The sequence below is a fragment of the Orbicella franksi genome, chromosome 11, assembly GCF_964199315.1.
Source record: "Orbicella franksi chromosome 11, jaOrbFran1.1, whole genome shotgun sequence".
NCBI classification, from domain to species: domain Eukaryota; kingdom Metazoa; phylum Cnidaria; class Anthozoa; order Scleractinia; family Merulinidae; genus Orbicella; species Orbicella franksi.
In genome coordinates this window covers 21,260,222-21,277,257 of record NC_138155.1, presented here as the reverse complement: position 1 = coordinate 21,277,257, position 17,036 = coordinate 21,260,222, and the positions used below count along the sequence as shown (strand labels likewise).

General features: G+C 38.1%; 1 protein-coding gene across 3 annotated transcripts; it reads right to left on the bottom strand.

Annotated features, from left to right (window-relative positions):
* Positions 1–3,958: 3,958 nt before the first annotated feature.
* LOC145503074 (histamine H2 receptor-like) lies at positions 3,959–8,949 on the bottom strand. Of its 3 annotated transcripts, none has more exons than XM_081482498.1 (2): positions 8,625–8,949; positions 3,959–6,515 (listed from the first exon to the last, which is right to left on the bottom strand). In XM_081482498.1, exon 2 carries the CDS (start codon positions 5,124–5,126, stop codon positions 4,203–4,205), a length of 924 nt encoding a protein of 307 aa, XP_081338624.1. In that variant the 5' UTR covers positions 5,127–6,515; positions 8,625–8,949; the 3' UTR covers positions 3,959–4,202. The 3 variants fall into 3 exon arrangements, with proteins under 3 accessions (XP_081338624.1, XP_081338622.1, XP_081338625.1); XM_081482496.1 differs by lacking the exon at positions 8,625–8,949 and having other exon boundaries at positions 3,959–5,222; positions 6,385–7,172; XM_081482499.1 differs by lacking the exon at positions 8,625–8,949 and adding an exon at positions 6,565–7,172 and having other exon boundaries at positions 3,959–5,222.
* Between the last annotated feature and the right edge of the window lie 8,087 nt (positions 8,950–17,036).

Genomic DNA, 17,036 nt, shown 5'->3' with positions numbered 1-17,036 from the left:
AGGTTTTAGGACCTTTTAGAAATGATCGCAAATAGTTAGGAATTTGTTCAATTTGTAATGCCAAACTTGTTTTAGTGTCTTGAAATGAACTAAATTAAAGGTCATGTGCTCGCAAAATACAATTTTATTACAATTTGTAAAATATTTATCATAGCTTTCAAGAACCAATTGTAATTTAGTCAGCTGCGATGAATAATAAATAGATTAAGTTGAAAGTCTCGATATCAACAGTTCATTCATTTTATGGGAGCTTTGATGGATGGCTGACCAGAGGAAGTTAATAATTTTGGCAATGAAGGTACACATTTGATTACTACAAATGCATCAGTAGACGCTCACAACAATGCCCTACAGATCGTCTTCACTGTCACGCAGTAAAAAAATAAATCGAAAACCATCCAGTGGAAAAAGCCTCCCCAAACTCCAGGTATTCGTCGAAATGTTTCGCAGAAATTTACAGAGCTCAGTATGAAAACGTCATGTTGGTGCAGATCCGTGGTACATCAATATGGCGGCCGGAAAATAGTGTAAACATCCGTATCTAGGCAACTGATTATCAGTACAGAACAAACAAGCATTTACATGCTCTAACCAATGCTCTAACTTCTAAAAAAGCTCAAAATCATGAGTTTATATTTTTTAACAAAGTCGGTCGTAGCCTTGTGTCACGTCACGCACTTCCATAACCCTGAAATGCAAAATGCTCTGGTTTCCAAACGAAGCACGCGATTGAGCTGTAAAATTGTAAACAGATATAAATATACCGCCTCTTATGTCTGATGAAGATAAAGTCTTTGGTGGCTCTTTAGTTTTGGATTTTAAAAAGTGATGACGTCACGTGAAAACGATCTATATACCCTCCCTAAAAACAATGCATTCGATGCGGTTAAAGACAAAGTTATTGCGAATCTTCACACCTCGCTCTATAAAGGGGTTGAAGCCATCGCGCAGGAGGTAAAAACGAGAGACGAGGACAACTTAATGTCCATAGTCAGAACTCGACCATTTCTTTTTACCAACCCCAAAATTCAACCTGCAGGCACCACCCGCTGTCACCCGCTGAAAACTAAAGGCAAGAACACTACTCGTTAGCCGCCATCTTGAACTTCCTTATCCGCAAAGTTCAAATCACTCGCTAAAGAGACGAATATTTCACGGTTACTTTGATCGTTTTCGAATCGAGCAGTCCGGGATCGAGCCCTGGTCGAGGACATTGTGTTGTGTTCTTGGGCGAGACACGCTACTATCACAGACCCCCTCTCCACCCAGGTGTATATATCGGTACGAATTTAATGCGGGGGTAACCCTGCGATGGATTAGCATCCCATCCAGGGTGAGAAGAAATAATCCTAGTCGCTTCTTGCCACAGAAATTGGAGATACCCACCGGCCTGTTGGGCCACTTGGCATGTAGACTTGACCTACTCACCTACCTATTTCACCTGTGTAATGTGCAAACCATAGGAAGGATTTGACAGTTAATGTTCCATTGTCTCTATGAGATGTGCCTGCAGGGAATCTTGGTAGTTGTAGTGATCATCTTGGATTGGCTATTTGTTTTTTTTTTTTTTTTTTTTTTTGTAATTTTTTTTTTTTTTTTCAACATTTTGGGTTATAATACATACAATACAACACAAGACATAACACTAGTTACAATACTTACAATACGTCATAACTACAATAGATTACATACAACAAATTATAATTACTAATCGTAGCCTAATTATACCTAAAGAATATACAATGCGTTGTTTACAATAGTGCAGCTACCCAAATACAGAGAGAGAAAAAAAAAAAAAAAAAAAAAAAAAAAAAAAAAAGAAAAATTGTGATACAACAAAAGAAAAGATACAACAAAAGACTTCTGGCGGGCTTTTTCTTCTTGGCTTTCAAACCAGAATGTATCTTTGGACACTTTGACATTTGAAAATATATTGTTTGGAGTGTTCAACAACAACGAAGACTTTATTATCCTGAATCACTTGATACTGCTAGGAAAGTTTTTTATTTATAAATGTAAATTAAATAAAATTAAACCAACATTAACAATATTTTTAGCAAAGACAAAAACCGTTTATTACATTGAAAAAAAAATAGCTACCAAAAATAACCAACTTTATAAACATTACAAAAAGTGGGAAAAACTAATGCCATCTCTTAATAATAGTTGAGCTTAATTTGTAATTTCTCCTTCTCAGCATGTCACTAACTTACTTTGGCTATTTGTTTTGATAAATACAACCACCACGATTCCTTACAGGCACATCTCAGAGAAGGAATTGGCTATTTAGTTGTAAGCAATTAATCATGTGTCGTGTGACTTAACGCTGTAGCCGAGTTTCGTTCATTTCCGGCGTTTCTAGTTGTAGTGCATGCTTCTCAAATTGTTTTATATAAAACTTGCGACCATGTTTCTTGTGGTGGTGTACTCTGTCGTGTAGTTGAATTCGTCATTTAAACGAACAGTTCAAGGCCAGAGCGCCCGCGAACTTCAAACTGATTGGCTCGCTTTGAGCATGCGCATGCAAGTCATCCTTCATAGAGGAAGAGAGAGCTTAGGAACTAGACTTCGGCTGATGGCTCCAATTCCATGTACCTACAAAAACCACCATGAACTGGGCAAATCAATGTAAATCCACTTCTCTCAGCTTCCCACTCCAACCTAACTCCCCTCCCCTCCCCCCCCCCCCAACTTCGTCGACTCCCGAATAAAGGGGCGTGAAGTCAAGCAGAAACAGAAGGCTTCAAAAAGGATGGCATTTTCAAATTTTATTGATCTGCGTAAATCCCAACACTACAAGTGAAACATTGGAACAAAAGATTTTGATCTTCTCTTGGGGGAGTTTAAGTAAGGCCGAGGAAAACGTCGAATAAAAAATGAATTGATATTTTACCTACTAATCTTGACCAATCTTGTGTTACTCTAAATTCATTCAGTTTGTTTCTCTTTGTCAAAACTATCTGGAAAGCAAACATGGGACCCAATGTAAAATTCGAAATATAAATTTTAAAAATGATCCGTTGTGGTTCACGTTTTCTTTGGTCATTTCACGGTGTAGTTTTGCAGCGAACGGCAAAGAAATGTACCAAGAATTATAGCGCACCCGCAAAACCATTGTTCTGCTCATTAAACCTTTTGTTTAGCGTCTTTGCCCGTTGCCGTTGTGGTTTTCTTAAACTCCCTCTTTTAATTACAATAGCTTCCTTGTGCCACTATTTGGCACTAATGCTGTTAACTAAGTATAGCGCACGTGGAAATGTACATATAAATAAAAGCCAGTGCTGCGGGTTACACATGTACCAGGCTGAGCGAATAATCAATCTCATCAATACTTTCAGTTGGTTACCTCCCACGGATTCTCACTTTAGTTTAATTTTGATGCCCTGGGTTGACAATACTAGTAAAATAACAGCTTCTCGTTAAATAAATTTAAAATGCCAGTTATCCTGTAATAAACATTAAACTGGCCTCTGTTCGTCCTGTTCTACACGAAACGAATTTCTTCTTTACAAGTTGTGGCACTCTATGCGCCTATCCAGTATTAAAAAAACTCAAATGAAGGTATCTTTACAGCAATTTACCCTGCTAGTTCTGATATTCGTTCTTATGTTCGTTGGCAGCTATCCCTGTTTAAGCAGAGAGCCCTCATTAACAAAAAAAATTTATTGTGTGAGAACTAGGTGCATTTTCTGCGTTAATCGACTCAGTGCTATGACGGCTTTGTTGTGGATTAATTTTATGATCAAGGAATTGCAGTAGAGTCTCATTGGAGGTAACCGTCAGCCGTAAGACCAGCCAAAATTTAGCCGTTAGGCGTTAAAAATTGAAAAATTGAAACCGTTAGCCATAAAAAATATTAACTGTAAAACAATTTTAGCCACCAAAGTGAAAGTCTTAAAATCTCTTGTTAAGACTCTACGTTTTGTTTTTGTTTTTGTTTTTTCTTTTTGTGGCTGGCAAACTATATAAGGCAACAATTAAATTAATAACCGTCTTTTTCCGTCCTGGAATGATCCTAAGGCTTTTTACAGAAGTCAAAATAAATTTTCAACTTTTTTAAACAGAAAAGTTAATTTTTAACTTTTGAAAACAATGGTAACTAATTTCTAAGATTTCTGTTAACCATAATACGGTTAGCTGTGGCACTCTGTTGAGACCCTCTTACATTCTTTCAATCACTTAAGTCTACAGTCGCAACGCAGTTAGCTCGAAAAACACCAAAAGTGTCCAATCGTGTCCTTCATTGCTTGTCTTATCTCCCTCATCTTCCAGCAATACAGAATTGGGTTTAAAGTGGAGTTTAGCAAAAAGAGAGTAAGTGCTAAAGCTGATGCAAATTCAATAGACGGCGTAGGTGCGTGGAATTGTAAGATAAAGAATGGTATAATCCCTGGGAAATAACAAGCCAGTAACGCCATTTGTAACCACAACGCACTGGACACCGTCCTCTTGTAACGTGCTAGATTCATTGGAATTACTGCTCCATTCGCTTGTCCTTGCTGAATATGGTCGTGTACTTGAGTTTGGCGATGTCGAAGTGTGCAATAGATTTTCGAGTAACAGAAGGTTGAGGTCACTATGCACAATATAAAAATCACGAATGCCATGTAGTAAGATATTTGATGGTTGTAAGTTAAAGTAACTGCTATGAATGTGCAAACAATCCAAAATGTAACTACGATGATCCGCACTCGCCTCAAAGTTACTACCTGCCTGTATCGTAGCCCCAGCAAAAGAGCGAGAAGTCTGTCTACACTTATAGCACTCAGCGTTAACAAAGACACGCCGCAAAAAATCATGCCTATTGTAAGAAAAGACACCACAGCATAAAAGCAAAGTCTAGAGTGCTCTGGAGACATGAGGTAGATGACGAACAGAGGTTGCGTGATGGCACCCACACATAGGTCGGTTGCCGCAAGGCAGCTGAAGAGAAGTTTTGAATGTGGACGAAGAGACGATACTTTCTTAAGAGCAACAATAATCAGAATATTCCCCAGAAATGCTGTGACGCATAGAGGAATATTCAATGCTGAAATCAATATCTTAAGATGTATTCCATAAAGACCAGTTGGGCAAAATAACTGTTGGACGTTCGTGTTGTTTTCATACACAGTTAAATTATCCATTTTCTTAACTTCCTTTAAGGGTCTGTCACGAAGATATTTCCAACACTCTTCTACAGCTCTCTTCAGCTGGTCGTTACACCAATTATTACACGTCCCCTGTTGATAAGGAAATATATTTCAGCGCGCAAAATCACGCGAATGATATCTCTTTTAGAGGAAGTTTTTAAGCAGACCCGAGCTGGTACTCATGAGCAGAATTGAGTCAATTTTCTGTCTAAGCCATGAAACTCTTGGAAGATCTAGCACCACAACACCATAACACTCTTTAAAATTTGATTATCAGTTATGATCCTATCCTTTGTGATAGCCTTTCGAAGCTGGTCGATCTGTTTGTATAAGCTGGATGTCTTTTAAAGCTGGGACAGTGGCAATGGGGAAAAGTTCCTTGAAACTCCACCTTCTTCCTTCACCCTCCTTTCTCTTAGTTTAACTCGATTTTTTAACGTATTTTCTCACAATACGCAGAAGGTCGCTTTACACTGTCATAATAATAATTCTCCGTGAAAATCTCCCACATGGTTTTAACCTTTTTTTCGAGAAGTAGACCTAACGCTTGCACAAATATTTGAAAGAGGAAGTCCTCGCTAAGAAATCACTTAAAGTTGAGCAAATAACTGACAGCTGACAAGAACTACTTGTTGTTCAAATTCACAGCACTTTTTCAGGATTTGTTTAGCTCTCATGACGAGTTTGCAACGCTACTAGCTCTCTCAGTTTTGTTTTGTTTTTGTTTTTGTTTTTATTTTTTTTAAATGAAGCTCGTTTCATATTTTTTTTTGGTTAAGTAATAGATAAGTGTTTTTGGAAAAAGCCTATTGCGAGTTCACTTCTTAGCTAAATTCTGAGTGCTGTCACGTCATGAAATAACATTTATTGCAAACCTCTGCCTTTCTAATGGAGGTCTTTACATTCTTCTATAGAATTTTCAAGCCTAAATCTGAGATGAAAGTCTGTTTGCATTTCCTTGTAGCAAGCCTCCAAATTTGCAAATTTCCAATAGATATTAGGCACGGTCTTCTAATTGTGGTTTCCATCACGGCACCATTTAACGTATATAAACCTGGATGTAATCTGTCATTCTCAAAACATTAAAACTCAATACCGTATTTCGATTGTTCTATCTCGAGCAAACAACATTTGAAAGAAGCACTCTTGGACTCAAGATCGAAAATAAAATTATCGCGTACTTCCTCGTAGATAATCCCGAAGAGCGATTCGGTTAATGTTTGGGTGAGATGTTTATATAACAAGTATATACCTTTGCAAAGACATTGTAGTTTTAGTTTTACTTCTACGTAGAATACTTATATTTGATGGAAACCACTGCTAAACCACACTGAAGATGAGCTGAATATTCGTCGTCAACTGCTAACTTGAAGGGCAGTTTCTCTAAAAGAAAAAACAAAAACAAAAAGAAAAGAAAACGAAAAAGGATTACCTGAAAGACTGAACTTGCCTTGTGAATCGTTTCGGTTATCAGTGTTGGTTGTAGCTGACAGCGTAAACAGAAAGCTTTCTCGAACGCTAAGTGTTCGGCAACTGTTTGAAATTTGCAAGTAGATGGTTGGTGGTTTTAGAATATAGCGTGAGCCCTTTAGATATGAAATTGGCTTCAGTCAATACCTGTCACTGCATTAGTTACCGTTCTCATATTTCCGGGTCATATTCCATATCACATCAGTTTCGCTTCGTCCTCTGAGTTATTTTTATTGCTTTTTCTCGATGGTTGCCTTTTGTTCATAATTTATTTAGTTTCAGCTGGCAAAATATATTTAAAGGAAAGATAACAACTTTGCTTAAAATCACATCAATTGACAATAAGGTTTTATGAACGACAGCTTTGAAGACGAAGATTTTAATAAAAGCCCTACGTGTTGAGTGGAGAAAATGCGTCACACATTTTAAAATGAGTATATTCTGTAGTAAGATGCTTGTTGTTTGATCACTTTGGAAGAAGGAAAACGAAACCAATTGCGAGTTTATTTTTTAATATTATTATTCTTAGTTTCTCTGGTAACCTTATTCCTTTCGAGTCATGCCAACTATTTCAATAGCAGTGACTTGAGTCATTAGTTATTAAAATAACTGATGACTCAAAACCATTACTGCAGGTGCATGTTTACACCGGATGCTATTTCACAGGAAGAGTTAAGCAAAACCGTTCACAGATATTTATAGGGAGCTTAAAAAAGAACACGACAGCAACGGCAACAACAACAACAGGAACGTCAACGAAAAAGAGATTTAATGACCAGTGCAATGGCTGTGCACGTACGTCATAATTCTTGGTACATTTCTTTGCCGTCCTCTGTAAACAACAACATCGTGAAATGACCTGTTCTGCGTTGTCTGGAGAATGTGAACAACGAAGGCTAATTTTTTTAAATTTTTATTTCAAATTTATCGCTGTGTTCCGGATTTAGCTTGGCGGTAGTTTTGACAGTGATAAACAAAGTAAATGAACTTAGAGTATAGGGAGATTCGTAGGTAAAATACAAATTAATTTTTTAATCGACGTTGTCCTCGGCGTCGCCGTCGTGGTTTCTTAAGCTCCCTAATGACTGATTGGGAGGTCCGGACGCCAATATATTTGGCTCGTGGCCCAGATATTTTCAGCCTAACCCACTTGATTGGTATCTTTTCGTACACCTTTACCGAGTCTGAGTTAAGGAAGTTCTGCCATTGTTGTTGAGTTGCGACTGCCAAATAAATTGTTGCCCTGTGTAGTGCCGGATGACATTTCCCGGACAGGCTCCCATCAACCTGCCCACTGCTACATACATATGTAAGCTCAAAGTATCGTTCGTGGTGCGTCAGTGTAGCAGTAGGATACGTCATATGAATTATTTCGGAATCACGCCAATCTTTCTTCTTAATATAGGAATTTTTTTTTTAAACACGATACATGAGGTTAACAAATAATAAAATTAAAGAACTCATCGTCAGACCGCACAACACTGATGAATCAAGCATCAATATTGCCAAAATGATTAAACAATTTTCGCTCAGGAATTCCTCATCCTCTTTCAAAATATTTCATTGGACGTAAATATAAAACCAAAATAAAGCCCGCGATATCAGTCGAATATTATTATCTTAACAACCATTGGACATGACGATCAGAAAGGGACGCTATGAGATAAATATGCGTATGTATATGGTTTATATTGATGCGTATTGACTGAAATGAAACCTACCTTAAACGTCCATATATTTTAACATCACAATTCATCTGGTTACGAATATTGTCGCAAACCGCGGAGACACGCGAAATGCGAGTTCAACTGTTTGTGGTGTTATGGTGTTATTTTATTATCATTGCCAAAATATAACATCAAAGTTTGAAAATGGCACAGTGTTAATTCATATAAAGGTTAAGGTTCTCACTTTTGTGTTTTAATCAGTCGCGCAGTTGTCACTTGTGCTGTGTATGCATAAGAATTAAAGAAATAAAATGAATTTAAACTCTAGTCATAGCCTTGCTACTCTAACACTTACTGGGTGCTTCCTCGAATTTCACCTAGCCAGCGAACAGGCTCTCGGCGAGGGCGGAAAAAAAATTCGGCGAGCGACAGCGAGCTGATGACCAAAGAAAACAGAGTTTGGTGAGCGAAGCGAGCTAAGCGGAACGCTCCCCTTCCTCACCAGACCTCTCCCGGGTCGCTCCCCACGCCTTAGACCACGTTCGGCTAGCTCGTCCTTGAACCCAGCCGGGAGCCTGTTCGCAAGGAAAGTCGGAAATGGCCAATTGCGATTAGTGAAAATAGCTACTATGGTGAACCAGCAATATAGCACTGATAGGCTGATTTTAATCCTTGTCTACCTGGGCCGTCTTTGTCGCATAACGAAGGTAAATATTTACCCACAGTGCGACTTGTCATCTATATTGAACGTTTCTTAGGTGAATAATTTGCGAATTATGATCTACGATAGGAGGAGAAAATGCACAGCAACAATGTTTTTGTTATTTTTGTTATATTTTTTAATTAAGGACTTTTTCCATTTAAGTTGAAAAATTGGTGACAAAGCTTATACAAAACCATCATAAACACAGTAACCTCTCATAAAAAGATATAATTCAACCAACATATATTCCCGTCCTATTTATTTGCAGAAAACGTCTGATAATGTCTTTAATTTAGCACCACACGCCATATTTCACCAATAGTCCCGCAAAAAAGTGGCGGGTTGAGCGAAGAGTTGATGAAAATCAGTCTCTCATAAAAGTCGGAATTGTTTCTTTGCTCGAGCTCTGTTCGCTCCTCGAACATGGATTGCGATCAAGATGCAAAACAGTGATAGATAACAGAGAATAAACGCGACATAAACGTACAACAGGTTCCAAACAGAACGCTTGTAACGCATGACATTAAAACGTTTGGAGCATGGTGGATCTATATTCGGCATGACTTCCTCCTCTTACACTCTTATCGTGGCGTCGAAGCGTTAAATAAATTTTCAAGTAACAAAAAGTTGGTAAAGATAAACACACTTTTAAGCCAAAGATCGAAATATAGCGAATGCATAGTTTGTGATCTGGAGCATCTTGCGTCAAGATCTTTTGTATGGAAACGTAACCAACGTATTTAGTAGCTAGATGTACGGAAAAAGAAATACAGTAATACAATATGGCATTGGAAAACCAAAGTAACCATTAAGGCCTATCACAAAGAACGCAGCTAAACCATCGACCCAGTCAAACCTACGTGCAAGAGGCAGACGCGAAGCGTGGGAAAACGTGTGCATAAGATTGACTGCTGGGTTTGGGTTTATAACTGAGTGGAAAAAAGCAAAAAAAAAAAAAAATAGTGGCGGGAGTTTTTTTTAGTGCTGCAAAACCAAAGCAAATTCGAATTATCAATACCCAAAAAAATAAGTAGAAGATTTTTGACTGACTGGAGAATAATATTCAGAGAACACTTTCACGTCGATGGAGTATTATAAAATAACTGAGCTACTACGCGCGCTCTCATTGGTTGATAGGTGTGTTATTAGAGTATCTAAACACGGTTGTGACGTTTCTTTAGTTTCAGGGTGAGGCGGCTTTCCATTTTTGCATCATTTGCCATGAAAAGAGCGGTAATCTAAATGAATTTGGACAAGCTCCGGTAGAAATTATGTGAAAACCAAATTGCCGCCGATGACTTTGCTTTTGCGGGCCCCAAGCCCTTTTATAACGCCGATTAAGTTTAAACGCGGATCCGAAGTTCTCGATAATAAGTTCTTACTAATCGAGCGCGATGCCGTATAGGGGAATGTTGTCTCTAGGTTGTAGCAGTTTGGACCGAGCGTGACGAAGTCCGTCTATATTTCTTTGGTCTGTCCTGTCTTATTTTTCGAGGATGAAAATGACGCAAAAAAAAAAAAAAAACATTTGCGCGGGCGCAAGCTATTTCTAACTAAAACAGTCAATCTGAGGAGCCATTACGAAGAGACAAGCAGAAAGCTAATATGTAAGGAAAATAAACATTTCCACACGAAAATGGTTAACTGACAAGCTATTTTGAAGAAAAAAGCAAAAACAAAACAAAGTAATTGCCGCATTTGTCGGTTTGCGCTTCGTAAAATAAGCCGTTATTTTTAACTCTTTCACCTCTGGGTAGCGAAGCGAATGTTAGATTATTGTAAACTCTCTAGTTATCGGCGAGGAAGGTTGAAAAACTCCGTGTTTTGTTTGTCGGACCGCTTTGTTATTTCTTGATTGACAGTTGTCAGTGTATAAATAAGAGCTGAGGTTGCATGGGTTCTTCATTCAGTCAATGACTTTTGTGCTGTAGTTATTGTAACAAATTTATCAGCTCAGTTATGATGGAGAGTTCTTACTTCAAGTCAGTTGTTTCCCTCGTTGATTCTACACATGCAAGAAACTCACGTGAGCTCTCTCCCAGTTCTCCTATCAGTACTCTGCCCTTGGCAACAGTCTTCCTTCCACGGAAGCCGACCGACTTCTCCATCAGCAGAATCCTGGGTCTGGAGAGCGACAAAACACACAAAGAGACAGTATGCTCTGACTCTGGTAAGTGACACTACTAATAAGCTCATTTTGTAATATTAATGTCATACATTGTAAATATTGAGAAGTCTGAGACTGTGAAGTAACAGACAGAAGTATTTTCTCATTAGTTTACTACTGCGAGGTCTGATGATTGAAGTATAATTTAAAAGTTTCTAGTATAATTATTTGAACTCGCAAGTGAACACTACCCAATCTGTTTTCTTTAACACAGTTCTGAGCGCTGTATCGACAGTGAAAATGACTATGCCATTTTAGTAGGAAAGGTGTAAAGGTGTTAACAGAGCTAGAGAGCGAAACTTGGTCAAACTCATGTACTCTGTGCGGAAAAACTGTTTACATTGGTTCAGGCTCTTGTTAGTGGTTATAAATTGGTTTCAATAATTGAAAGGGAGTGGAAGTTTAGAAAAAACGAGCAATGCTGTGGGAACAGCTTTTCTGAGTTTTCTTGTCCATACAATGTATTTGTCCTATGGGATTGAAAACTGTTTTTTTTTTTTTAAGGTACGAGTTATTTCTGAACGCTAACGTATATATTCTTTTGTCAACAGCGTCGGTGCACTGCCGTCACCCCATTCAGACTCCGAGTTCTCAACACAGCTACAGTGATACCAGCCCGCGATTATCTCCTTGTTCAGACAACGCATGTCCCAGCAGTGATTGTGACAGCGAGCCCGATCAAGTATCGACACATTCCGAGCAGCCTCCGAGGAAGAAGCGACAGCGCACGACCTTCTCGCCCATTGAGGTGTGGCAACTGGAGCGAGCATACAGACGGCGGCCATATTTGATGAGTGCAGATGAGGAGGACCTTGTGCAGAGACTTGGGATCACAGCCAAAAGTCTGAAGGTAAGATTTAATTTTAATGCAACAAAGTGTTACTGACAATTTAATGATTTTATGCCTAAAAAATAATATGGGGGATTTATTTGTTTTTAATTTTCAAGCCAAGTCTTCTAACCTGGTGGAAGTAATAATCCCTAATCTGATGTCTTTCCTTAAATAATGATCGATTTAGATATATCATCTTGAAATCGGCATTGATCAATCAAGTTTCTTATTGTGTTGGAAACAGAATGTTTTAGGAAATTTTTACTCTCCCCTCAATTCTACCAAGAAATTTCTTTTAATTGATTTTACCCCCCGATGTTGTACAGGTTATTTGTGACTAAAAATATAAAAGAAACAGCGGTGAGAGACATTTTAAAAACATGCGTTTTATGAACTTGACGTTTCGTATGCTAGTCAACATACATTTTCAAAAGTATAACCGTTAAAATTTTTTTGAAAAGCTATTTATACCTAGGTTCCAGACCCCCATTGATACAGTATAAATAGCTTTTCAGAGAAAAATTTAACGGTTAAACTTTTAAAAATGTATGTTGACCAGCGTACGAAACATCAAGTTCATAAAATGCATGTTTTTAAAATGTTTATCACCGCTGTTTGTGCTATATTTCTTATCAAGACACGATGGCCGAAGACCAAGAGTTTATTTGTGACTGTTAATGATTCTGTACAAAGATCTTTGCAACGCCTTGAATGCGTTCGGAACAAAACTGACTCTATCACAATATTGCGAAGAATGTTTTGCTAATGTTTGTTCGTTTTTCTCCTTTATAGTATTGGTTCCAGAACCGACGGGCCAAATCAAGAAAAGAAGAAGAAAAGATGACGTCTAGGTACCAGTCCAGCTCATCAAATCAGGTTGGTCGTCTTGTCAGGGAAGGTGTGCTTCCAAAGAGACAGCAGTTTCGGATCCAGTCCCCTCCAGACCAATGGAAACATGCTGAATGTATACGTATGTCCTACCCAGCGCTGGAAAATCACTTGAAAGTTCCACCACACAGTCGACCAATCAGAGCAGACAACCATTACTCGTCAATTAAGTCAAACCAGTTGACAGGCCGTTCATCACTACTAGTACCCATGTTTCACGCTGACCAGTTCAAGAGAAGACAAGCGAGGTCCGCGAGACTATCATACAGCGGTGGCTTACATAGATACCAGCCGTATTGAATGTAGGATTTAGAAATGATCAAAATTAGCAGGTATTTTCAGTTTAAGAAAAATTGCCATTAACTACCTTGAAATAAAGCGCATTAAAGTTAATTAGCTAAGAAAATACAATTTTATTACAGTTTGTAGAATATTTAACATGCTTATCAAGAAACATTTGTTATTTAGTCAACAGAGATGTTAATAAAACAATAAGTAATTAGTGAGGATAATATTTTGTTTTCTTTAGTTTATTTGTGCAAATAATGAATGGAATACTAACCTACCCCTCCCCAGTAACAACAAACTGGCTTGAAAACCAGGTTCAGTACCTCAGCACTGCTGCACAATCGTTTGTGTGGGAATGTACAGTGCTGTAAAACCAAAAGCAAAGAAATCAATTCGGCAATTACAAAGGACACAGAGAAACCAGTGCACCAATCAAAACTCCAAGTAAATACATATAGATGACAGAAACGGCGGGAAAACCTGTATGAGAGGCTGGGGTAAATATTGGACTTAATCTCGTAGGGCAGTACTGCAAAGCTAAAGCAAGGCCGAAACTTGCTTTAACTAGTTTAGCTAGTGAAACTTGCATTAACTAGTTTTCGAAACTCGAGTGAAACCTACTTTGTATCCAAGAGAAATAAGTAATGGCAATTGGACTGAGTAGAGTACAATTCTGGGAATTTCAAAATTGCATCCACGATAAATTCCAAGCAGTTCACTCTCTGACTTGTACGAAGTAAATTATATCGTATCTCTAACAGCATTCTCGATCCTGTTTGGTTCTCTCCGCGTCTTTTCGTCGCGTTATTGACGCGACGTCAAAAAAAGTTATAAACTGTTTAACTTCGTGCCCACCGATACCGCTCACCGTCGTTTCTAAAAGGATTCACGTCTCATTACTGTTTGGAAACTAATAGTAGTTAAGATATTACTCACATTTTATTCCAAAGTGGTTCTCTTAACCCTCCTATTCTTAAAGGATACGTCAAGGTTTGCGTATCTTGAAAAGTTTAGCCAAAATTGTTAAAGGTCGTCGTTCGCAATCAACGTCAATCTTCTCCATCCTTAACCATCCTTGTTTCTTTATGATTTATCATCAGGTCTTTGATGTTGTTCTACCTTAGTAAACTACAATTTTTTAGTTTTCTTTCAATTTAAAGGTAATTTTGTACGTGGCCAAAATAACTCAATATACCGTGACTGACAGCTCCTTTAAAAGTTGTTATCAAAATGAGTGCGCAAGCTGATGCATCCGCCCGCATTTTTAGTTTCTGGGTGGGACGGCTTTCACTATCGTATCGGCTGCCTTGGAAAAAGCGGTAATTTAAATGAATTTGGGTAAGCTATTATGGAAATTATTTGAAAACCAAATTGCCGCCGACGACTTTGCCTTTTCGGGCCTGCGCTCCACACAAAAACGCCCGTTAAGTTTTTACGCGGGTCCGTTCTTCTCAATAATTTTTTGAGCGTTTGTCTGTCCTGCCTTTGGTACATGCTATTATAACTGAGCAATGTAACACGAAATTCTCTACAAAGAAATTACAGTACAGGAAAGCAAGTATACAAAATATGTGGTGAGCATAATGTATGTTTGGTTTTTACTTTCAATCTTGATCAAACCTCGATTCCTTTTACACTACTAACATTTTATCTAGGAGAAAGATAAGAATTAGAGCAAAGAAAGTCATCTACAAAAATACATGGGTATGATGGAATTTTAATTTAAATTCTCAAAACTGCCAAAAGACAACTCAAAGGTAATATGTGAGGGGTTTGAATGTTTTGAAACCTAAAACTCTTTTCGAAGAGACAAGTGGAAAGAAAGTAATTGCCGCATCTGTCGGTCAGAACTTCCTAAAACAAGACGCTGCGTTTAATTCACTAGCCGCTAATAAGCGGTGCGAATGTTTGATAGTTATTGAATTACTCTAGTTATCGGTTACGACGGCTGATTAACTCTTGTCGGACCGCTTTGTTTCTCGTTGATTGACAGCTGTCAGTGTATAAATAAGATCGGAGGTTGCATGGGTTCTTCAGTCATTAGACTAGTTTATCAACTCAGTTATGATGGAGAGTTTTTACTTCAAGTCAGTTGGTTCCGTTGTTGATTCTACGAATTCAAGAAAATCACGTGACTTGTCATTCACTTCTGCTATCCATGCTCCGTCTTTGGCACCAGTCTTCCGTCATCAGAAGCTGACCGACTTTTCCATCAGCACAATCCTGGGTCTTGAGAATGACAAAACACAGAAAGAGTCAACATGTCCCGGTAAGTTAAACTTTTAGAATTTAAATATTACTCATAGTCTCACTATGTAATATAAAGCTCACACATTGCAATTCTCGAGAAGTCTGAAACTCTACAGTAACTGACCGAATGCGAACTGTATTTTCTTAATATTGCAGTGCTGCGGTCACAAATTTCTAAAGTGTCTCGGTAACAGAAACTTTTGTTGTCGGAAGTCAGCTCTATCCAATCTGTTTTATTTGATGAATAGAAAGCGATACTAGGCACTAAACTTAACATAGGCAAGAACAACAATAACAATACTGATCAATCTATTATTGGTATACGTTTATAATGCCAACAGTGTAGTAGGAAAGATGTAAAGAAAATGGCGGAGTGCGAAACTTGGACAAATTCGTGCACTCTTTGTGGAGAAGCCGTTCACTCCCATTTAGATTTCTTGTTAATGGTTAATAATTTAGTTTGCATTTCGATTAAAATTGCTAAAGGATTTTAAGGCAGAGGAAATATGGGAGAATAAACGATGCTGCGAGAACAGCATTTCTGTGTTTTCTTGTCCATACAATACATCGAGTTATTCGTATTATCTGCAAGTACCAACGTATATATATATTTTTCTCAACAGCGCCAGTGCACTGCCGTCACACCATTCAGACTCCAAGTCTTTAACACAGCTACAGTGCTAGCAGCCCAACATCATCTCCTTGTTCAGACAGCCCAAGTTCAGCCAGTGATTGTGACCGTGAGCCCGATCAAGTATTGACATATTCTGAGCAGCGTCCGAGGATGAAGCGACAGCGCACGACCTTTTCGCCCATTGAAGTGTTGGAACTGGAGCGAGCATACAGACGGCGGCCATATTTGATGAGTGAAGATGAGGAGGACCTGGTGCAGAGACTCGGGATCACAGCCAAAAGTGTGAAGGTAAGATTTTCTCGTACTACAAACGGTTTAGTGTCAACTTAACGGTTTCATACAGAAAAAAATAGCAATGATTAATTGTCTTCAGTTTTCTAGTCAATCAATCTCTCTCCTGAATGATCGATTTGGTTATGATATTGTATTTGAGTCGGTTTTGATGATTCAATTTTTTTTTTATTCACCTAGAAATCATAGTTAATAGAAGGGAATGGTTATGAAACCCGACAAATTTCTTTGCTGTAGGTTTTTGTTCGCTTTTTTGGCCTTGACCGTGCACAAAAAACAATAGTTGTTTACTCCGTACTGAGGAACTAACCAATAGAAACGTTTTGTATGGCTACGTAATTCATGTTTAGTGTATGAGCGCAAAACAAAAGAATGTGCACGATCGTGGACCTTCCAACATAAATCTTGGCATCTTTGTTTGCTCCTTTGATATTTTCCGGACTTCATAACCACTTCCCACTAAGAACTATGTCAATAAATGATTTAGTTAAGTTTTTTACCCCTTCAAATCTTCCAACTGATTTCTATTAAATTTATTTTACCTCCAGTATTGCCTGGGTTATTTATGACTGTTAATGAGTCATCACTAAAGCTTTTGTAGAGGGTCTGTCATAGTTATAGACATTTTAAAAACATGCATTTTATGAACTTGACGTTTCGTACGCTAGTCACCGTACATTTTCAAAAGTATAACTGTCAAAATTTTTTGAAAAG

What these genes read in the sequence shown, in the direction of transcription:
- LOC145503074 (XM_081482498.1), bottom strand. Translation starts at nt 5,126, where the DNA reads ATGGATAATTTAACTGTGTATGAAAACAACACGAACGTCCAACAGTTA.